The 23,170-nt window shown below is 46.6% G+C and overlaps 1 protein-coding gene across 1 annotated transcript in view; it reads right to left on the reverse strand.

The window, feature by feature from the left end:
* Positions 1-22,845, reverse strand: part of LOC102420756 (membrane-associated guanylate kinase, WW and PDZ domain-containing protein 3-like) — a gene marked incomplete at its 5' end in the record, with an annotated part of 37,217 nt that extends 14,372 nt beyond the window's left edge. Inside the window, 10 exons of the mRNA XM_006107997.3 lie at positions 1,407-1,595; positions 3,586-3,778; positions 5,897-5,988; positions 7,967-8,123; positions 10,028-10,059; positions 11,498-12,094; positions 14,730-14,918; positions 16,163-16,257; positions 20,458-20,515; positions 22,766-22,845. Of these exons, the coding sequence (XP_006108059.3) occupies positions 1,407-1,595; positions 3,586-3,778; positions 5,897-5,988; positions 7,967-8,123; positions 10,028-10,059; positions 11,498-12,094; positions 14,730-14,918; positions 16,163-16,257; positions 20,458-20,515; positions 22,766-22,845 (1,682 nt within the window). The remainder of the gene's footprint in view (positions 1-1,406; positions 1,596-3,585; positions 3,779-5,896; positions 5,989-7,966; positions 8,124-10,027; positions 10,060-11,497; positions 12,095-14,729; positions 14,919-16,162; positions 16,258-20,457; positions 20,516-22,765) is intronic.
* Between the last annotated feature and the right edge of the window lie 325 nt (positions 22,846-23,170).

The following is a 23,170-nucleotide window of genomic DNA, read 5'->3' on the forward strand; positions in this document are numbered from 1 at the left end:
TTAAGTAATGCAACTGATTTTACTGAATTCCTCCATATTGTTCAGTTTTATGGTGAAGGTGGACTCCCCCCTGATTTTTATAGTCCGAGAAAAGGAATAGCTTCGATATAAAAAGTGCGTAGCATCCATCATACTGAGTAATAATCTTTCATTGTCTTGGTTAATCTGGAAGGCTGGGTTATTGTACGCTCTGAGGTTTAGAATACGATGATCTGAAATGGTTGTTTTTGGAAATCCTGATTTCCAACGACATAACATAAAAGGCACCTAAAAGCTGCTTTCTTTCAGTTTTTGAATCAGGCCACATAATCATCCTCACAGCACCAGAGACAGTTCCAAGTGTTACCATAGCAACTGCTTATGGAAAAGGGAAAGTAGTAGCAGTGAGCAGTGGCCTGACACTAGAGCCATAACTCATCATGTCACCGGCTTCCTCCTTCACACGCGGGCATTCGTTTTAGCGAGATTTCTGCAAATTCGTTGGGCTCCCAAAAGTGTTGGCTTTTGTCACTAAGATTTTAGTGACCATCTCGTCTGAAAGGATCTCACGACCCAAGAAATCAACCCACAGGCAGAGGCAAGTGGCATCTGTCATGTGGTCAGAGATGCTTATCACCTGACTTAGAAAAACAACGTTACCAGACAAACATGATACATAAAGAATCATTTGCCGGTTCTCTTATTCATCTGGATTTTCTAATTACATTTAGAGATAATTATTTCTTAGAAACACTAAGATGAGACACATTTTCTATTTGGTGAATCATAACAGCCCCGAACATACTGGAAGTAATTCCTCTCTGGTGAGGGAGTGAATACATTCATCCCTCACAGATGAGCATATTCCGTTACGCCAGTTCAGGATATCTAGATTAATTTCCAAAGGTTCTGACAAAATGTTTGCCTTTCAATGACGCACACACAAGAAGGTCGCTTTAGAGGTAAAATATGGCAATTACTGTTAAATAACACAAAGGGACAATTGGAGACATATTTGGGTCAAGGGTTTTCTGTTAATCTGTTTTGCTTCCTCTCAACTGCTTCTAGCATGGCATTCACTGCTGCATACACGATTTCTCCTAATTAAAAAAGCCACCTGTGCCCCCATATTAAAACACTCAGCTCTGTCCTCTGACTAGGAGTCAGGTCCCGTCCCCCACATACTGCCATAGCATCCTGATGCGAACTGAGCCACGAACCCTTCGTTCCTGGAGTCTGAGATGACACATAAACTAGGAGGTTTGGGCCAGGTCGCCTCATTGGAAAACCAAGAAAATATTCATCGTTCTTAAAGAGTGACGTCTCTAAGCCACCTGAGCCTCACTCCTGGTCAGTTTCGTGAACCCCAGTGGGAGACTCAGGAAGCTGGACCCAGAGGTCGCGACAGCAGGCCCAGCGGCCCTCACCTCCTGGGGGCGGCTTGGTTTTGGAGGTGAGGATGACGAAGCCGAACCCTTCATTCTCCTTCCGCTGCAAGACGACCTCATAGGCCTCCGGAGGTGTGGGCCTGGCCGCGGCGTCCGCTCGGTTCAGGCGCGGAGACCCGTTCTGTGTCGAGAGGAAGGCTTGGGCGCTGTCATCCTCAGGCTGTTTCTCTACAATAAACATGATCAATAACGTCATAATTTTTTTGAGCACGAAAGCGTTTTTGTGCTTAAGCTTGCCACAAAAAAATTAGTTTCTAGTAACAGAATAGAAAAGCTGCCCGCCAAGCTCTGGGCATGATCTGAGGGCAGATGCGGGCGGCAGCTGTCCGCGGACTGAAACACCCTTAATGTCAACACCTGGAGAAATACACCATGGGACTCACTGCCAAGGGGGTTTCCAAAGTTTCCGTCAAATTTGATAGGAAAACAGTTCTTGAAACTGTTAGAATTCCAGAAAGGTTTTACCCTTGACCAGTAATTTTAACAAGTGCCAATGATGAGAAATGGCACAGTAAGCTTCCCTTTAAGATCAACTTTCAATGGCCCCGAGAGCCGGGCTGAGATTCGTGACGCCTGGGCAGCGGCCGCACCAGGACAGGGCGCCGCCCATCACAGGTGGGACCGCGCTCCCACACAGCGGCGGCGTTTAGGCCGCAGTTTCCTGGTGATGACACCGGGCGAGGGAGCCAGGAGCAGTTCGCAGGCACGTGGTGAGCTGCCCACAGAACAGCAACCTCTCTGGGCAGAGTTGGCCCACGGCGTCCCCAGCAAATGGCCAGTTAACCTCCCCCTTTCTCTCCAAGGATCTTATCCTTGGAGAAAGAAGAGAAGTTAGTCCTAACTGATTTTTTTAAATTGGCAAATGTTGTGCCATACATTGATACAAGCCACCGTTAACAACCACAACACACCACCATCGATGACTACACAAGTACATTGTCTGTTTTGGCTCAAAATCGACACGATCCTAGGACTGCTTTTGAATCTCAACCAAGTGCCACCAACGTCCAATCATTAATGAAAAAAATGAAGGATTTTGGGGCATAATTCACGGTCAGGATGAATTAGCTAAATGCCTCCAGTGATACCAAGTGGGCCTGACGCTGCCTCCGATGCCGCCCCGGAGTGAGCCAGTGGCGGGTGGCCAGGCCGTTCCCCTGCGTGTGGTTCTGTTCCGAGCCCAGGACCACACGGAGGCGACATGCACTGGCATCTGTGTGCACCCCTAAACGCCCCATCTTCCCGAAGCGCCGTGGGCTTTGCTTAGGATGCTGCCATCAAAAACAGTGCCTCGCTCTTTCAGAGTAATGCAAAGACCTTAATCAATAAAGAAAAAAAAGGTAATGCAAAGACCATCGCGTCAGCAGACACTGGACGTCCTCGCTGTGCCGGGCGGGCGCCCCTCACTGAAGGGGTCCGTGCCCCCACCTCCGGGGGGCTCACCGTCCGCGCTACAGGGCTGTCCTTCTAAGACTGTAAGTGGCAAGAATTCACCTCTCAAAATTCCTATCTAACATTCACAAAGCTGTTGATGAGAAAAATGTGAGAGAGATTCGTATCTGAGTGCACAGTCTAGACGGCGGGCTCTGTAATTAAACACCCACTTCAGTCCCCGCCAGTTCTGTGTCTCCCAACCTTTCTGGGAATAACTGTAAAACCAGATCATGACAGTATTTACATCACAGCGTTGTAAAGGTTAAACGACAGAATCCATAGGCCTGGGACACAGTAAGCTCTCAATAAATATTAAATTACATTATACCAAAACTTCTCAAGTAGGGGCATTCTGTCCTCTGAATATGTAGGATTTCATCAGGATCCAAAATCTTTTGATACTCAGCGAGTGGGACGCCTCAGTACGACTAGGTAACTTTGTATTTGTTTTCAGAAAGCAGGTTTAACCTGGTAAAATCATCAATATATTAATCTAATTTTATTATGGACCCCCACCTTTTTCTTTTTTGACAGTGTGATTATTGTTTCTGAATCCTTTTGACCTTCCATGACCTTCCACAATGAGGCCCTGGGTCCCGCCCAATGGGCTGTCTCACACACTATTCCACAGATTATGTAAAAGAACCCGCAAACCCCCCTCCCCCCGGGGAAGGGGGCCGAGTCTCTGTTCTTTTTAACTCATCGGAGCAGCGGGTGCGAGCACCTCCGTAGAAGATCTTCCTCCTGACGGTTAGGAGCACGTGGCCGTTGCGAGCAGCCGTGGTCATGAGGTCCAAGACCTGCTTGTGGGACTTGCCCTTCACGGGGATCCCGTCGATGCACATCAGCTCGTCGGCCGCACGCAGCCGGCCGTCCTTCTCGGCGGCGCCCAGGGGGATGATGGCCCCGATGTAGATCTGACAAGACAGCCGGCCGAGACCCTTAACTGCTGGTTAAGGCTTCCCGACCCAGCGCTGTGCAAACCGGCAGGTTACGGCAGCTCAGCTCTGGGCCGGTCCTATTTAGAAAGGCGACATCGTAGACCAGTGATGGCGAACCTTTTGAGCTCGGCGTGTCAGCATTTTGAAAAACTCTAACTTAACTCTGGTGCCGTGTCACATATAGAAATTTTTTGATATTTGCAACCAGGGTAAAACAAAGACTTATATTTTTGATATTTATTTTATATATGTAAATGCCATTTAACAAAGAAAAATCAACCAAAAAAATGAGTTTGCGTGTCACCTCTGACACGCGTGTCATAGGTTCGCCATCGCTGTCGCAGACAGTGGCCATTCCCCACAGCGGCCCTGTAAGTACCCACACCACCCCTTCTGGGCCCTCAGGGTGGGGCACGAAGAAGACAGAAAACCCCGAGTTGCGCAATAACTTGAAAAAGTGCCACCATCACCACCATCACTGCAACAAAACCAAACCATGAAACTCAAAAGCCCAATTCTGTGGGGCAGCCACAAGAGTAGACAAAAGTCTGTCGCCATCAGGAAAATCTTTCACACGCTGTTCACAGCAGCCGGATAATTCTCACGCCGCTGCCGCCGCTTACCGCTATCAGTCCAAGTTCAGTACATCAAACAGAAGCATTTCTGGTTCCTAAATCTCAAAGCAGTGACTATTTTTAGGGGACAGAGTGGCTAAGGTACAGCAGCTTCCAGGTGAGCGTGTCTAGGTCATGGTGCTGGCTGCAGCGAAAGTCCTATAATTAGGCAGGCCCCAGTGCTGGGGCTAACTTCAGAGCTGCCAAAACCTGACACTGAAGAGAAAGGTTTCTTCCAAGTTGTTTGAGAAAAATTTTTAAAATGTCAACACTATGAGTGCCAACAAAACAGGAAGCAATCCAACAAAACTCTCTTTTTAAAAAGATATATTTTTGTTGATTTTAGAGCGAGAGGAAGGAAGAGAGAGAGAAACATCAATGATGAGAGAGAAACATTGATTAGCTGCCTCCTGCACGCCCCCTAGTGGGGATCAAGTCAGCAGCCCCAGCATGTGCCCTGACCAGGAATCTAACCGGTACCTCTTGGTTCATTTGTACGATGCTCAACCATTGAGCCACACCAGCCAGGCTCAAACAGAACAGTATCATCAGAAATAATGAAGGTTCCTATGCCTGGCCTACATAGGGGAAACTGTATTAACTGTAATTGATAGGACTCACTAGGACACATTTATACGACAGCAATCAAGTGTTCTATTCAGAAACAGAAGAAAGCCTGTCATTTGAAAGATTATTGTTACTCACCTAACTTCCAAGCATCATCATAATTCAGTCTTTCTTGATATTAGACAAAAAACCCACTTCAATACATTTTTAAATTCTAAAGAAGCACATTACTTCTTTGTCATTCAAACTAAGGGCAGAACTTAAAAATGATATCCACCACATTTGTTCTTTAATTTTACACGAGAATCGTGTATTCATAAAATTCTAGATTTTAAATGCTTTGCAAAACATAACCCTCATGCTTTCTGGACAGAAACATTAATTATTTTATATCTTTCTGGTTTCATAGGTAACAAATGAAATGGCAAATTTCTGAGCATAAAAATGTCAACCCATTAATAATAAGGCGAGTAATACGGATGAGGTGACATAATATTCATGGCTCGTGCCAACTGTTGGCGGAACATTCGGAAGATAGAGTGACCGTGGTAAATAGGATTTTGAATTACAGGTTTCTTCAAAAAGGAAAATGCCTTAAGATCTCTTTAATGAAGGCAAAAGGAAGGAAAGGGTTTTAAATAAGCCCTAGGCACACAGAGAAATTAATTCCTGTCTAACTGACAGCCGACATATCCAGTTTTCACCTCCAGCTTTAGCTGCACCAAATTAAGGAGGGACTACGACACTTAATAGAAATGCAATTCTTCTCATGTTAACGAAACTGACAGAGAAAACAAAATCTTTAAAAAAACAACAACAAACAAAACCGAAAACGACAAAAACACCCTCTTCTACCAAACTGCCACTTAACAGCTGTCCCAGGAGCAGCCGCGTCCCCAGGATTCACACTCACAGCTTGGTCAGGGCCATCTCCTCCCAGCACCCGGAAGCCGAACCCCGATTCCTGTTTCCGGAGAAAAACATCCAAGTCTTTGGTGTTTGGCGCTAAGGAAAACCAGAAGATATTAAATACATAAATAAATACTGTGGTTTATGTTAAAAGGAGTAAAATGAAATTAAGTTCAGTATTTAGTAGGAGAGTGTTACAGAGTTCAATAAACTACATCCTTAGAATGTTCTGAGATGCAAAAATTTACCCAAGAGTAAAACACCACAAAAAAATAGTAATTCAATTGTAAGTCTTTGCTTTGAGTTCCAAACAAAACTTTGTATCAAGATTTACCCTTATGCCTGGCCGGTGTGGCTCAGGGTTGAGCAGTGACCTATGAACTAGGAGGTCACGGTTTGATTCCCAGTCAGGGCACATGCCCGGGTTACGGGCTCCATCCCCAGTGTGGGGCGTGCAGGAGGCAGCCGGTCCATGATTCTCATCGTTGATGTTTCTATCTCTCTCTCCCTCTCCCTTCCTCTCTGAAATCAATTAAAAAATATATATAAAAAAAGATTTATGCTCAGTGCTAACACTGCCATTAACTCCTCATGCCTTCAAGTCAGCATTACAATATTAAATTCAAAGTTACCTAACTTAAGTTTGATATTTGATAGTGTAAATTACCTAAATTAACACTTGGGCAAATCCTGGAAAAAGGGAGTCCGTAAAATGTCTAAGTTCTGCTCCTAACCTAATGCTTTGGTTCCAGAAAAGCATTCCACATGAACTGCTGACTTAGCCTAATTTTGCAAATGATATTATTTTAAAAGTACGTAACGGTTAACACCATCACTGGCCCCATTTTCTAGCTGGGAAAACTGAGGGCCCAGCGTCACACGGAGGGAAATGGCAGAGCTGAGGTTTAAACTCAGCTTGGTTTCCATGGTCTGGCTCTTACCCCCACAGCGGGTAATCATCTGAATAGTAAGTCAGGAACAGCGACTGCATGACTAAAACTTTATCTCTGCGAAAGCATGAATGTTACTTGTAAGTAGGAAGCATTTGCTAGGAAGGGAAAAGAGAGACATGTCAGGGAGTAGAGCTTTTAAAAGTGAGCTACCGTATAGAGTCATTCCTGACAATGTTCCTTAGACGCGATCTCTTCTGAGAAATACTTGCTATCAGAATCCTAGAACTTTAGAGATAAGAGGCCTCATGAGCCCAACTCATCTATTGTGTGGGTGAGGCCCAAAGGGGCTGAATAGTTTCTACCAAGTCTAAGACTGGGTCAGGCCATGAGTGGGATCTGAAGAAAGGGATTCTCCATAGTTACACTAATTTAAATGACTGCTTCGCCTGGTTTTCCTCTTCCTTGAATATGGCCTGGGACAATCACCATGAACATCTACAATTGGTGAAGTATGAAATTAATTATATATAACATTTCCATCTACGTACATCTCTTCCAAGGTAGATTTAGACCTTTTTCCTAAAAACAAATACATTGAAAAAGCAAACCTACTTCAATCTGCAATTTTCCTTCGGAAGAGGTTAGCGTTAGTAAGTAAACGAGGGCGGACCTGAATTCCTGCCTTACGCTCTCCCCCTCATCTCTCAGCGGGACTCCGCAGGGCATGCTCCTGGGTTCCTCCTCAGATGGCACACCCTCTGCGTCATCACCCCCCACACCCCTGCCGCTACGTCTTTCTAAGACACAGCCCAGTAGCATCATCCCTACAGTCAAACCATCGCCGGCTCCCCTCATGCCTCTGACCGACTCCAGCGCTCAGAGCGGCGCCATCTTTTCGGGTGCAGGGCCTACGTAACCTATTTATTTATCTCTGTATTCCCATTACTTTGATGTTGGGTAGATAGTAGGCACTTACTATGTGGTTTTGAAAAAGAAAAGAAAATGAATGAATGAATGAATGCATGTTGAATGCAAATGGAAGAAGCCCAGAGTCATATTAGGATGGAATGAAGAAATGACTTTTCAACATGGTTTTGAGAGATGGTAGGTCCCAGTTTTTTTTTAAAAATTTCACATTGATTTTGTCGCATGCTCTCCTGAGACATCCCACAACTACTTACGTTTATCTTCATATAAAGTCTTGGACTTCAGGTAGACCTCCGAGGGGTCCAGCTTGGGGGACCCGGACCGGACGATGCTGGGTGGGAAAGGCAGAGGCTGCGGCATGGGCTCATTCACGGCCTCCAAGCTTCCCGAATGTTCCTTTTTATCCGTTTTCTGAAATGGAGAGGGGCTTTACTTAGTATTCTAAGCAGCCAGATGGTTGATGAGCTCATAAAACGGTTGTCTAAACCGGGTATGTCAACTGATGGTGGTTGTCGAGGGGCCGGTCGACACAGTTCACTACCATTAGAAAAGGCTCGCAGGGATGTCAACAGCGAGGCCTTCGGTAGCCCTGGCTGAGCCCTCCTGCCCTGCCCTGCACCCAGACACACGCTGCCTGGAGAGGAAGGGAGACCGGAGGCAGCACTAGCAGCGCATCCGAGGGAAGCAGGAGGGAGACAGAAAATTCTCGAGAAACTCCCCTCCCCACTCACTGGACCCAGTGCCCAGGGACGATGTTGAGGATGATATTCTTTCTACATGACTGGACAGGAAGTGCTAACTAACTCCGGCGGGGAAGACGGCTCTGTGGGAACCTCCGAGGCCGATTCAAGCGTCGGAAGCAGAGACGCGCCCCTGCCAGCCCGGCAGAGGGGGAACTGGAGGAGGACAGTTCCACACTCCCCCATTCAGACGGAACTTGCGCTAAATAATAGCCAAGTGAAACAAGCTCTTTAATAGCATCCTAAAAATGAAGCCCCATGAGCAGCCTAAGAAATAAGTATGGTTCTGAGAACAGCTTGTCCTGAATTACTGTGAGGAGGGGGTGGGAGACGAAATAATCCACCCTGGCGGGCTGCAGGGGCGCCGTCTGTCAGGGGGCAATGCGGGGCCTGCCCTGCAAGGTGAGGGACCCTTCGCTGACCCGGACCAGGCGGGGGGAGGTGAGGACAGCCCCCCCCACCCCCGACCCAGACGCCCTGGGATTCTGTCCGAGCAGTGGGGTCACCGGAGACCTCCCTCAGTTCTGAAGCGTTAGGGTCACCATGCTGCACCAGCATCCATTATGAAGCAGAGACAGAAGCACAGGGGTGACCAATGATTCCTGCAGGAACCAGAGGAACGCAGGAACGACAGTGCAATTTTAACTGAACAGGAAAAAACGAATTCTGAGCACACCGGGCCTGAGTGGTAGAGTCTCTATAAAAGGGCAGAGTTCCTTTCCTTTTGATCTGCAGAACAGCAGCTTTGCCGAGGACCCCACAGGTGGGTGAGGGAAGATCCATCCCTTTCACCTCCGATGGTCTGTCCTTTAACAGCCCCTGGTTTACGGTTCAGCACGACCACCTCTCCCTCGTGAGAGGACAGACTCCAACGCCAGCGAACGAAAACGAATGCAGATTCACAGCGAAGTGTCTGTGCGCCCACACCCACACCATCGCGGCTACACTCGTGCTGCAAGTGAGCGGTGCGCCTGACACGGTGTCTGCAGCATTATTTGGTGCCTCACGTTTTAGGTCTCGTTCCCTACACGGGTCCTTCAGGCGGCTCCTCGGCGACCCAGGGGGATGCCGGGGAAACGCTGTTTCAGGCTGACAGCCTGTCCCTTTGACAACAAGCGGCCTGAGCACAGGGGACCACAATTCCCTAGAGTCTGGCTCAGTCCTCCACGCGAGGTCACCTGCATGTGGCGTTTACAGCCCCAGGAGACTGGGCGAGGCAGCCACGTCTTCCCTCTGGGCACAGGGAGAGGAGGGGAGTGTCCACGGCCCTCCGTGAGCTCCTCTCCGGGCAGAGCAGGGCCCGGAGCAGGCACAGTGCCCACGCTGCACTGCTGGGGGGCAGGCACTGCTGTCCGGGCCTCTCGTGTCCCTCCACACACACACTGAACCCCGAGAGCACCACTCTCCTCTGCGGGCCTTCTTCTGACTCCCCCGCTTCCCCGAGTGTCTGACACAGCCGGGGCAGGGTGACCCCGACTTCTCCCGTCCCGCAGGCACCCCCAGGGGGCGGTCCTTGCAGGGGGGGGAGTGGGCTGTGTGCTGGGAAGGGGCGTTCGAGGGCCCCTGTGTACTCACCATTTTGGCAGTTTTCGTGGGTGAAGGAGGACCTTAAAAACAAACAAACACACAAGCCGAGTTTTAAAAACAGGAAGCATGTCCAGGTCACAAATGCAGTTAACGTGCAGGGTGATCTGGCTGCGACATGTGTGGGCTGGGCGGTTCTGTCTGGCACCTCCTACGTGCCAGGCATGGCACACAGATGACCTCATTTCATCTCTGTGACAATCCTGAGGCATAAATGCTACGACCGTTTTACAGACGAGGTAACCAAGTTCAGAGAGGGTAGCACAACTTCCCTACACCGCACGGCCAGCGGGGAGCAAGGCAGGAAAGTGGCGTCCCGACTGCGCCCAACGCTGGTCTGCTACGTCCGCCGAGACCGGGGACCCTCCAGCCCCAGCAGAGAGGCTCTCCCCGCACCCTCAGCACCTTCTGCCTCACCACCCGGAGAAGGAACAAATTCGTTCAAGAAATGAGAATAAGGGGGGGAAACGCCCCAATGCAGTGACACTTCTCATGTGCCTCAAAAATGAAAACTAAAAGCCAGAGAGAGAGAAGAGTGGAGGCCAGATTTTATTCTTCCGAGCACCAGCCACGCTCCGGTGTGGATTTAAGGGAGCCCGTTAACATGGGAACGGGATGTATAATCGCCCGGAGCAGTTCCTGTCGGCTGAGGACCTCGGAAAATGAAAACTTTATTTCTCTCACGTGAGCACTGTGGGGTTTAATGAACCTTTAAGGATAGAGACTAAAGCTTAAGGTGGAAGCAAGCTATCGTGACTGTTCCTACGGAACAGATGAGCACACTGTCTGACCCTCCGCTCGGTCCCCGCGAGCCGGCCGCTCCAGCATCCCTGCACGTCACAGAGGTCCGGCCGAGCACCAGGGGTGGAGAGAGTCAATTTCTCCCGTTGTCATTCACAGAGAAAACGAAAGGAAGAGGATCTACTTCACGTGAAGTAGCACAACGCGACTGCACGGCTGGGTCTCTCCTCTCATTAAAGCCATAAATCAGCCAAAACCGGTTTGGCTCAGTGGATAGAGCGTCGGCCTGCAGACTGAAAGGTCCCAGGTTCGATTCCGGTCAAGGGCATGTACCTGGGTTGCGGGCACATCCCCAGTGGGAGATGTGCAGGAGGCAGCTGATCGATGTTTCTCTCTCATCGATGTTTCTAACTATCTCTCTCCCTTCCTCTCTGTAAAAAATCAATAAAATATATTTAAAAAAAAAAAAAAAAGCCATAAATCAGTTTTAAACGAATAGAGAGGGAAGGGAATCCAGCATGGATAGGAGGGAAACCATTAATAACTAAAGAATCTGCTGCAAAGGGTACTGCTTACGGAAGCAGTCAGACAGAACCTTCCGGAACATGCCCACGAAGGCCCAGCTGAGTCTGCTGGGAGAAGACCTTCTGCGCTGCAGGAAGGACAAGCAACAGATGAGCATGTGCGAGCAGCGACCGTCGCCGGCTGCGCTTCACTCACCTCCTCGCAGGATGAGCAGGGGCACGTCCGCGCCCACTGGGAACTGCTTCAGCACCTCGACCACTTGGAGGTGCGTCAAGTTCTGCACGTTCTGGTGGTAGATTTCCTTAATGACGTCCCCCTTCTGGAGGCCCGGGCACCACTGACTGTCCAGGATCATCTTCACCTTCTGTCCGGTGGGGCTGTCAGCAATCGCAAACCCAAAGCCCTTAGGGCCCTTGATCAGAGGGACAGTCACGAGTTCGGGTTGGGAGCTGGCCGAGGAGGCCATGGACGCTCGCTGCTCGCTCGCGTCCGACGGCCCGTTGAGACGGTCACCGGCCAGGACCTGTCCCGGTTTCCCATTCTGGTCCAGAGCCATCGCCCCCGACTTAAAATCCTGAGTGTTCTCGCCCTTGGTCAGTGACTGTCCGTTGATGACGGGAGTAGCAGCGACCATGTCCACGGCAGGGTCTTCGTTGTCGTCCGGGAGCGGGTACCCGCGACACAAGGTGAGGTTGACGTACTGACTGACGGGCACCAGCTGGAACATCTGGACCACATCTGCGTGGGTGTGACCCAGGACACAGCTGCCATTGATGTCGACAATAACATCGCCTGGTAGAAGACAATCGTGTTAGAAATACTGCAACCACCAAGTAAGTTCGTTTTTATTGTTGGGGGAGAGAAATGCATAAATCTTCATTATCTTTGCAGCAAAGGCTTATGACCTCACACTCAAGGGAAGCATGCTGAGAATAACTGCAAATTCATACTGTCGTTGTTAGCATGTCCTCCGAGTCCCACCCACGTGGCCACAGAGGCTCGGTGCGTTGTAGTGGGTGTTCGGTACACAGACGGGGAGAGCAAGTACTCCACTGACTACTTGTACCAACAGGTCATCTTTAAACACTGCCTTGTTTCTCGACTTTTAAGAAGCCATTAAGATGTCATTAAAATTCATAATGTAGGGCGAAAGATTAGACTAATGTTGTTATGAATGTATTTTAGCATTTTTATTTTTCTAGAGTTTCAATTTGCTGTCATTCTGATTTCACAAGGAGAAGCAAGCCACAAAAACAGTCAACAGAAGCAGAGAACATATTAAAACACTGAAAAGTCAGCTAAATTAATCCTGAAAAGTTGGTTTTGCATCCCCGATTTTGCATTATTACGACCACTGCCACTTGACATTCATCAGCTGTGTGTTTTTAATGCAGTCTTAAGTTTTAAAACGTGTGCTCTGTTGTCTTATCCCGTTTTCTGCTTTTATTTTTTTGAATATGACTAGTATTTAAAAGGTTATGGCCAGCCTTGGCCAGTGTGGCTCAGTTGGTTGGGTGTTTCCCAGGCACAGAAAGGTTGACTCCTGGTCAGGCTCCTGCATGGATTGTGGGCTCCATCCCAGGTCAGGGGCGTGCAGGAGGCAGCCAATCAATGATATTCATTCTCCGCCCCCCCCTTCCTCTCTCTGAAATCAATGAAAACATATTTAAAAAAAAAATCGACATGAACGGTATTAAAAAACATTAGTCTGTGGAAATTTGCCCATAATCTAAGAAGATACAGAAATTAGACTAATTAGAAACAAAGTTTTGACTTTTCCTTCCCTAGTTAAAATCCCAGAATTTTCATGGAAGTATTATATTGCTGTGCAAGTTAGATAAATGTAGACAAATCTGAATATTATGAAATCCCAACAGCATATACAATGTCCACTTCATGGACAAAATGTTCAAAAAGTCAAAACTGAGAACTAAAAAAAACCCCTTATATTAATTTTAATCTCTAGAGTTTATTTTATAAAGTAATAGAGGAGAGCTAAAAATAATTTTCTTTACAAATACAACTTTTGATTATTTTAAGTTTCATGTTTTGAGTCTCTATCACCTAAATGGGAAGGAATAATTTGAGAGATCCCATATCCTAATGGGAAATAAGCCAACATCCACCATGAAAAGTACTATGGCGGCGGCGGGAGCTGTCCAGGTGCGGCCTACATGGTGTGTGAACTAACAGAGGATTAGAAAAGTCTAGTCAACCGTATGGGAAGCAAACTCAGTGGGATACTAAACCCTTCTGGAAAAATGTGTTTGAGCCTCCCTCATAGTCTGTAACTAGTCCTGAATCCCCTCTGCCACGGACACTGTCAGCCACAGAAAACTTTCTAGAAATGAAGTTAGAAAAGCTACTGAACACAAATTCATGCAGCTCTGTAGCAATGGCAATATCCCTGTCTATCATTTTTCACAGAGCTGCTCAGCTTTATTCCCGACCAGTGAGACCAAGCAAACAAGCAAACAAGACGAGCTGGGAGAAAACTCGGAACGTAACCATTTGTGCGGCGTCACTATAAACATCACCATGGATCATTTTTCAAAACAGGTTATAGGTCAATGTTAGGTAGCTCCAAAAATACCCCACATAATCGAAGAAAACCAAACAATCAAGATTTCTGAGATGGTTCATAAATCTTTAGCTTGGTCCAGCCAAAGGGTTATTTCAAAATTATACAAACTATTCAAAAATTAATGCATTTCCTCAAGTTTCCAGTTATTTGCAAAGATGGCCCTCCCTCAAAGCTAGTATGCACTTTGGCTGGGCCAGGTCGCTCCGCTGGTTAGAGTGCTGTCCTTAGGTTGCGGGTAGATCCCTGTCAGGGCACATACAAGAATCAACCACTGAATGCATTAATGGTTGGAACAACAGATTGATGTTTCTCTCTCTCTCTCTTTCAAATCAATAAAATAAACATTTAAAAAAAGTAAAACTAGTATGCACTTAAAGGATAAACTATTTTAACACAGAAGTCTTCAGTTGTATTATTTAGTTCTTTCTCTCTATATAAAATTATATATAATAATATTGATGTTTTTATAGAATTATCTACTTATTCATACATTTTAAAAATATTTAGTTTTATTATTATTTTTTTTTATTTTTAGAGGGAGGGAAAGGCAGTGGGAAAGAGAGAGAGAGAAACATCAATGTGAGAGCAAACATTGGGGTTGTCTCCTGCACACCGCCTACCTTGGATAGAGCCTACTACTCGGGCACGTGCCCTGATGGGGAATAGAACTAGCAACCTTTCTGTGCATGGGACGATGCCCAACCAACTGAACCAGGGCTTACTCGTACATTTTTGCTACAGAAATTTAAAAATGCCTGAGCCTGGGGCGCTGCCGCAGAGGCTAATGGCGATGGTGTATAATATCCAGGACACATACACTTAGTTGTTTATTAAATTGCTCACCTGGTGCAATTTTCCCGTCCTGAGCGGCAGGGCCGTCTTTCAGCACATTCTTCACCTGCAGGAACTCATCCGGCCTGTCTCCACCGATGATGGTAAAACCGAAGCCCATTGTGCTTTTTTTCAATGATGCCCGGACCAGGATGCCTTTAAGCTGGGACGGATCCCGCGTGAAGTGGGACTTTTCTGTGTCTGTGCAAAAATGAGAAATGGGTTTGAGAACAGAAATCCCTACAATGAACAGGGCCCTTGAAGGCAATATTCAAGGTCGTCTATATAATTTAAATATAACGAACCACAGAGAAAGAAAAAAATTAGAGGGACTCTAACAGTTAGAATTTAAATTCATAAACTGAATCACTGAAAAATAAAACTCAGCGAGTGTCATTCCTCTTTTCTAAGGTTCTTCCATGTTATTTGAAAGGTAAAAGCACCTGCTTTTCCTCCTCGTTTGTACTTATTTCCTCTCACCCCAAAGATTCCCTTATCTGGAGTCAAAATGGGAGGGACAGCTTAGTATTAAACTCCTGAAAGTCAGGGACGCGCACTCTGCGTCCGCTCCACTTGGTACGCACTGCTGTGAGCTCCTGAGGGCAAGACCCGTCTTATCCCTAATCGCTCCCCTCCCTTCCCCGCCCCCAATCGGTGTTGAATACCATACGCCTAGCAAAGCACTGGGCATATGGTAGGTGCTCAAAAATATTGGTTAAACCAAAAAGTATTTGGCTAAATCAAATGGAAACTTAAGGGAGGGACTAGGAGCAGCTGTAAGAAAGAATGTTTCTCTCATGGGCAACGGAGGTGGGGAGCTACTCAACCTCACAGTATGACCACAAAGGCCGTTAGTAGGGCTACTAATGACAGAGGGAGGAAGGGAGGAGATGGGGAGGGGTGAATAGAATGTGAGACATTTCTGGGCAGCGTTTTCAAAATACGCATGGGCGAGGCTCCCCAAATTCTCAGGATCTACTGTTTAAAAATGTTCCCCACATGACCCTAGTATTATTAACACCTTCCCATTTGAGAGGCAGGTAATATGGTGACTTTCTTTAGTATTTGTTCATATCAGTTAATGAGGGATCCTGAATGGGTTCTGGTATCAGACCTAAGCAATTAGCTTGGGAGACACAATGAATGAGAGATCTGACACTGCCCTGGCCTTAAACTTTATGAAACAATTCGATCTTCACATCAGAGCCTCAAACCCATAGCAAAGGCTTCAGTCCCGGCTCCCAACAATTTCACACTTTCTGTGTAAGCAGCATGAGAAACTCTCAGTGGCCTCAAAACCTCTGCTGCTTTATTACGATTAGTCCTGTTTTTACAGCAACAAAAATTAGACGTTCTCTGTTGAATGTGAGAGCCCCAACTACGAAAGGCTCAGTCGCTTTCCATGCGTTCGGTATATGAACGTCACGGTCAGGAAAGACCTCTACCTGGTTTGGAAGGCCCCGTATCAGCCTGTCCTGACTGCTTTTTCCTCTTGGCTTCCTCCACTGGGTTCTCAAACTGGGTTTTCTGGTTAAGGTGGCTGTAAATGGAGAAAAGAAAACAGGCATTTCAGTTTAAGATGGAAGAGTTACATTATTTTCTTTTATTTTTAATATATTTTATTGATTTTTTTTTTTTACAGAGAGGAAGGGAGAGGGATAGAGAGTTAGAAACATCGATGAGAGAGAAACATCGATCAGCTGCCTCCTGCACACCCCCTACTGGGGATGTACCCGAAACCAAGATACATGCCCTTGACCAGAATCGAACCCGGGACCCTTCAGTCTGCAGGCCGACGCTCTATCCACTGAGCCGAACCGGTTAGGGTGAGTTACATTATTGTAAAACAGACTATCAGACCATTCTGTCACCAGGGACAAATGGGTCCCTTCAGGCATGGGACACACAGGAGCTGACAGGCCACAGCGGGAGGGCTTTTGTAACAAAGAAAAGTTGGAGAAGGTGCCTAGCAGTCCAAGCTGTGGAGGCAGGCACTCAGCTTCATCAGCGCACCCCAAATAGCCAACAGCAGCTTCAAACCGCAGGAGAAGCCCTCATACCGATGCAATCAGAGCTGTCTGGTAATGGATTAATTTTTTAATAGCAGGAGGGTTTTACGTTTCTCTAAACTGAAGCAGCTGTAAAGACACTTCTGAAGAAATCCAAGTACAGAGCCTTCTAGAAATCTACCGACGTTTCCACGGCCTCACCTGCATCGGCTTAGCAGCAACTAAGAAAGAGGTTTGCTTTTACCAAATGACAGCACAGAACAACTCTTCCACGCTCAAATGCTTTCATCATTATAAAATGATTAAATGGATTATGTAAATACCACGCAAGTTTAACTGGCCTTGCTGAATTGGGGACATTCACAGTGGACTCCTGGAAAGCGTACAAGTCGACAGCGAAAAGCAGAGCGGAGGGAGACGAACAGGGTGAGCGGTCAGCCAACAGGAGTCGGGAAGCATCACCGAGGGACAGGGCACTGGTTACCCGGTCGTGGTAAAATGCAACCACTGCCCCAGGTGCTTAGGATCACCAACGGGTCTAACACAGAAGCGACGGGAATGACATTCGAGCACTTCCGAAGCACAGATCTATTTCAGCCAAATGATACGCATCATCCAGTGAAACCCGTTCTTAAAAAAGTGGCGTTAGTGAACACCAACAATTAAACATCACGTCAACAGCATTTCACATTATGATTGCCTTTAGAGGGGCTGAGGTTTACAGAATCTGCACAAAAAGAGTCACGCACTTGGATGATTACTTGGCCACGTGTGGACATGAAAGGTGGAGGCGGGGGAGCGGCTAGGCCTCTGTGTCTCTGTGTCGAGTGCAGTGTTAACGCCGAGACAAGATGCGCTACTTCGTCTCGGAGCTCTAACGGAGGCAAGTTCTGCGTGACAGACACTCTTTGGGTTCTGATGTCACTAAAACTCAAGCATGTTTCTGCCTCTTACCACGAGGGGCGCCTTATCAGCTGAGCTACCTGCAACCCTCTGAGAAAATGAAGACGCCTGGTGTTAGGCGAGGTACTGTTTTTATACTTATTTATTAAATACTGACATTTTCGTATTCTTGAAAAAATAAAACAACCAGAAACTGACCCTTAAAAAAAAAAAAAGAATAAACCTGTTTAGAAAGGACCTTGGCTCACCCCAATGCCATCTAGGGCTAGAATGACTTTCAGCTCAGGCATTAGAACATAAAAGTAGTCATTTGTATTTGTCCTCTTTGCAATGAGTGGGAGAAGAGACCGGAAGTATGCAAATGAGGACCCTAAAAATTCTCTGACAGAAGAATCTAAGATTGTCGTGAAGGGAGTAACTGCACCTGTCACCGTAGGTACCTAGATCAATGCCGCCCAAAAACAAAACAAAAAAGTAAAAACACTCTCCTTTCCATTCAGTTACTATGTAATCCACACTATTGCTAAATGGAACAGATTTTGTTTTCCACAGAACTAGCTGTGAAGTAAGAGAGGAGATGGAAGATTATCAGAAAAATTAAACAAGGGTAGCAAAGAAGCATGATCAGATATATTACATGTAATTTGGAATCTCATCTGCACTAAAGGTCTGTGTATGCTAGGTGGATTTTTAAAACTCAGCAAACAAAACCATTGTTCTTTTAGGAAGAACCTGAGATATTAGAGCAGACGTCTATTTGGACTTTGTCGCCGAAGTGCACTGAAGCATTTGATGCAAAACAATAAGAAAACATCATTCCTAATACATACAGGCATTCTTTGGGAAGGCCTGCCGTCACATTTTTGGAACAATTTCATTTTCAGAAATAGATTAATCCGTTTCCGAATCTCGTACAATGAACTGAATACCGACACAGAAACACTGCCACCGCAGTTGGTGCTACTACGGCGAGGCTCCTGCCAAGAGCGATCTCCGTGCCATCTGGTTTGACAAACGGAGAGAGCCAGAGAGTAGCCATTCAAGTAACAGCTTTTTATCTCCATCAGCAAACTCGCCGCGGATCACTGCGAGGCCTGCGGTCCAGATTCCAACCTCACTCCTCTGGGAACCCAGCCACATTCCACAGCTCCGCGGGCTCCACGGGACGTGCCTCTCGAGCACAGCCTGCTCTGCCTTCATCCAATCAATCACCCTCCTGTGAAACGAGCCACTTCTGGGAACAACCACAGCCAATCCTGTCGTGCTGCTCTGACCCAGACCTCCTCGGCCACCGGGGCGGGTCGCTCCAGGGTCTGCTCTGAAGTTGCTTCAACATTACAGCCTTAATGACGCCCGCACCCTCAGGCCCAAGGGTTTCTAACAGGCAAAGGGCTTTCACCTCCCGACCATGTGTTCGAATGCGTTTGGGATGGACGATAAGAGCATGAGGACCATTATCTCAGAAACCTCCGGCTGTGCCCACCAATCCCAACAGACTAAGCTACCAGGGGGAAAATCTCACGAGACCTTTCTGGTTGGCCTTCAAATACGCCCTGCACTTAAAAAATAATTGTTTCTTTATTTTCACTACATATGCTTTAGAAAAACATAACCAAAGAGCCGCTGTATACTTTTCACATCACAGTAGCAGCAAGACATTAAATCGCACAAGGGACATACAATTAGCACAGCCTTGCAAAGGAGCCAAAATACTGACGTTGAGAAGTTAGAGACCTAAGCATCAAGCTAGTCACTTCCTTTGGGTACAAGTTACATTTTTAAGGATTTCCACAAACCTCCCTGACCGGTGACTTGAGGACAATCCACACACACACACACTGGAATAAACACTAGAGTTACTAGTACAACCGGAGTCAGAGGTACTTACTTTCAGGACAAATACCAGGAAGTGGCATTTGTTTTTGCCAACAAGTAATAAAAAATTAATAAGCCGTCATAGAGCTAGAAGGGTCTCAGGTTTGCTGCTTTTGCCAGGTAATGTCATTTCGCCTTCACTGCCTAGGCAGCAGGTTCAGGCTTCCCGTTTCCCGGGAAACAGTAACATTTCTCATGCAGCTGTTTGCCTGGCACTAGACGCCTGAGGTCAGAATTGTATCGAGAGCATTTGGAAGGAAAGCAGCCCCAATGGTCATAACAACAATTGGATAAAGGGAGAACGGAGAGAAAAATTAGATGTTGATGCCATCTTAATTTCTCAGGCTAACAAAGGCAGGGGCTTGGAATGCCCGCCAACATATGTGTTTAAATTTAACCAAAACAGCTGTGTAAGGAGCAACTTCCATTCATCTCCCCCACTCACCCCCCCCCCCAAAAAAAAAATCCCTTACTACATTTTCCTTGGTTCATTCCTTACAAGAGAACACTTTTAATCAGACACTTCAGCGTTCTGGGTCACATGGAACATGCTGCCCTTACAGTTCCCCACTGTTCTCGGACCCTACAGCGTCCGTGCTAGAAAGGCCTCAGCGTTCACCTGTCCCGCGCCCGCGCCCTCACCCACAGCCCGCTGTCCACCTCTCTCGGTGGAGGCTGTAGTAGCGCCCATAACTACTCATCATCCGGCAGCTTTCCTCTCGATTCCCTCCAGAGCCAACTCCTTCCCTCTCGATTCCCTCCCGATTCCCTCCAGAGCCAACTCCAGGAAGCCCAGCATGGGTGAGTGAGGCTCAGGCCCTCCCCCCGCCTCCCCTCCCGGAAAACCCTGCGAGCTGACGAGGGGCATGGAGTCTACACTGCGGATGCCCTAAGGCTGCATAATCGCGGAGGAAGCACAGTTGGGAGAATATGAACGGAGGGAACAGACTTACTCGACATAGTATGTCCCATACTGAGGGTCCTCTATCTTTTCCCAGCCGTAAGGAAGTTCTGTAAGAAAAGGAAAGAAAAAAGAACGGAGTGAAACGCCAGATTCAAAACCGACAGGAGAGGACTTGCCAGTGAGTGAACTGACATTTCTGGGAGACGGAGAGCTGAGGGCTCCCTTTCCAAGAGCAAACAGTTTGAGTCTGAGTGGCTCCAAGACCCCCAGCGATGCCGGAAACCATGGACAGTGCCCGACCCGATCCCATACTGCCTGGTTTAAAAAAGTGAAAAGGTGACATAAAACTCATCAGCTCTGCCGTGTTCTTACTGTTCGCTTGGGCTTATGTATTCGTATGATCTTCAATTGGTACTATCTTTTGCAGAAAAATTTTAAAGTCACCTTTCAATTTGGTCTGGATTAAAAACCGTGCAACATGGTCTTTAAATTCACGGAACGGACACAGTCAGTTAACTGCAAAAGTCCACGGTGCCCCTGACGAGAGTAAGGCACGCTGGGTGGGTCTGTGATAATCACATAGAATCACGTGTAGGATTGCCAATCTGTCTCTAAAGTAGTAGAGAAGCTTAATTTACTTTTTTCCTAAAAGAAACATTATGGAAAATAAGTTCTAACACTTTTTTCCCTGTACACCAAAAGGTAGTTTGAACACCGACACTTTGGTGGCCACTGGCATTAGGGATGTATTGGAGAAGTAACTGAAGAAGGTAAATCTAAGGATAATGCAAGTGTATGGTGATCAGAGGAATGGAGAGACAGATGTAAAAGAAAAGGCATGGAGAGAAAGAGGAAAGATGGGCAGACAGCTATGTGGAAAAGCAAATACAGCAAAGTGTTCGTTGTAACACCTCAGTGGTGGACACATATGCGTTCACTGTACAGTCCTAGCAATGGGTCTGTCTGCTGGAAAATTTTCATACCAATATACTGGCAAAATGTAGATAGAAAAGGAAAGAGCCATAGGGACTGGGAACTGTATACAGGGAACAGAGCAAGAGAAGAGGAAGCAGATACGGCTGCAAGGATGTGGGCGCAGGTGACTATGCGGATGGTGTCGATGACAGAAGGAGGGGTGGGTGACTTCGGGAGAAAAATGTTTAGTTTGAAATACAGTTATTTGAAGTGCTAGTCGGACAATAAAAAAGAAAGTCAATAGGAAATACAGAAATAGCATTTAGAGCCGAGGACAATACTGGAGATGTAGATAAGGGACCCAACTACAGGGAATCGATAGTTAAAGCTACGGAAATACACTCGACAGGGAAAACAGGAAGCAGCAGAGAATTGAACTGAAACAATTAGTGGGCAGGAAACAGGGGGAGAGCAGCGAGAGAGACATGGCTGAGAAGACTAATACCACATTCACAATCGTTAAACAGTCCAAGTCTATAGGGTCACACAGGTCAGTTTACCTACAGAGGGCTGATTTCACCATCAAAAACTTACTGCTGAAAACCTTCGACACAAAGGGGGTATGTTATAAAAATGATTTTAAAAATTATTTCTTAACGTAATAACAGGTGTCGATGAGGTTGTGGAGAAAAAGGAACCCTTATTCACTGCTGGTGGGCATGTAAACTGATTAGACCACTATGGAAGACAGTATGGAGCTGCCTCAAAAAATTAAGACTAGAGTGACCATGTGACCCAGCAACCCCTCTTCTGAGTAGCTACTTGGAAACTTTGAAAATATTGATTTGAAAAGATATAGGTGCCCCTATGTTCACTGCAGCATTATTCACCAGGGCCAAGACATGGAAACAACCCAAGTGCCCTTTGCTAGATGATTAAAGAAGATGCACATATACACAATGGAATAGAGCCTTTGTCTTGACATAAATATTTTAGAATCAGCTCATCGATTTCTTCAAAACAAATTTTATTCTTCTGCAGTCTATATTCAGGAAGGCATAGCAAACCATTTTGGTTCGGGTAAATTCTATACTTACTTACTTGTGAGACTCTGCCACTAAATACAGTCTATAATATACAAGGCAGAATTACTATCCAATAATAATAATTACCTGATGATTCTTAGAGGAATAATTTTACTACTGGGCAGTAAAGACCGTTTGTGGGGTGGGGTTTATTAAAGACTGTCTGTCATTGGGTTCCTAACGCTGCTCGAAATGGCGAGGGATTAGCCAGAGATACTATCCATCCTCGTGATACTAAATTAAATATATTTTTGAAGGCTCGACAGGCATGATGAGGCTACCCTGGGGCTGAGAATGTACCGAACTTATTAAAATATTTATTTGGAATTTTTTTGAAGTTTGTCTTTCGGAATCTACCTCCGTCTTCACAGTCCTCGGGGGCTTTGGCTTTCTTACAGAGGCGAGGGTCCAGCCAGGTGGTCGTTTTGGTATTGTGGCTGCAGAATAAAGATTTCAATTAGAAACAGTAAAATACAGATGAAGAAAAATATATCAAAAGCAAAGATTGAAAGTGACTAAAAGGTAGATGTTGTTAGAAGAGTCACCTCCTACAGGCTCGGTTTTGCCTGCCTCTGACTCAATAATCCGACTGTTCTCAGTCTGTGGCTTCAAAACTGCCATGAAGGGGAGGCAATGCTAGAGGCACTGATTTGAGGATGGAGATTCTAAGGAGGGGATAAGCAGCAAGGACAGAATAACAGGCCCTCTCTGAGGGCGCGCCACGGCCCCTGCCGTGCAGCAAACAGCAGGAAAGGACTACGT

The sequence above is a fragment of the Myotis lucifugus genome, unplaced genomic scaffold, assembly GCF_000147115.1.
Source record: "Myotis lucifugus unplaced genomic scaffold, Myoluc2.0 scaffold_1643, whole genome shotgun sequence".
In the NCBI taxonomy this organism is placed as follows: Eukaryota; Metazoa; Chordata; class Mammalia; order Chiroptera; family Vespertilionidae; genus Myotis; species Myotis lucifugus.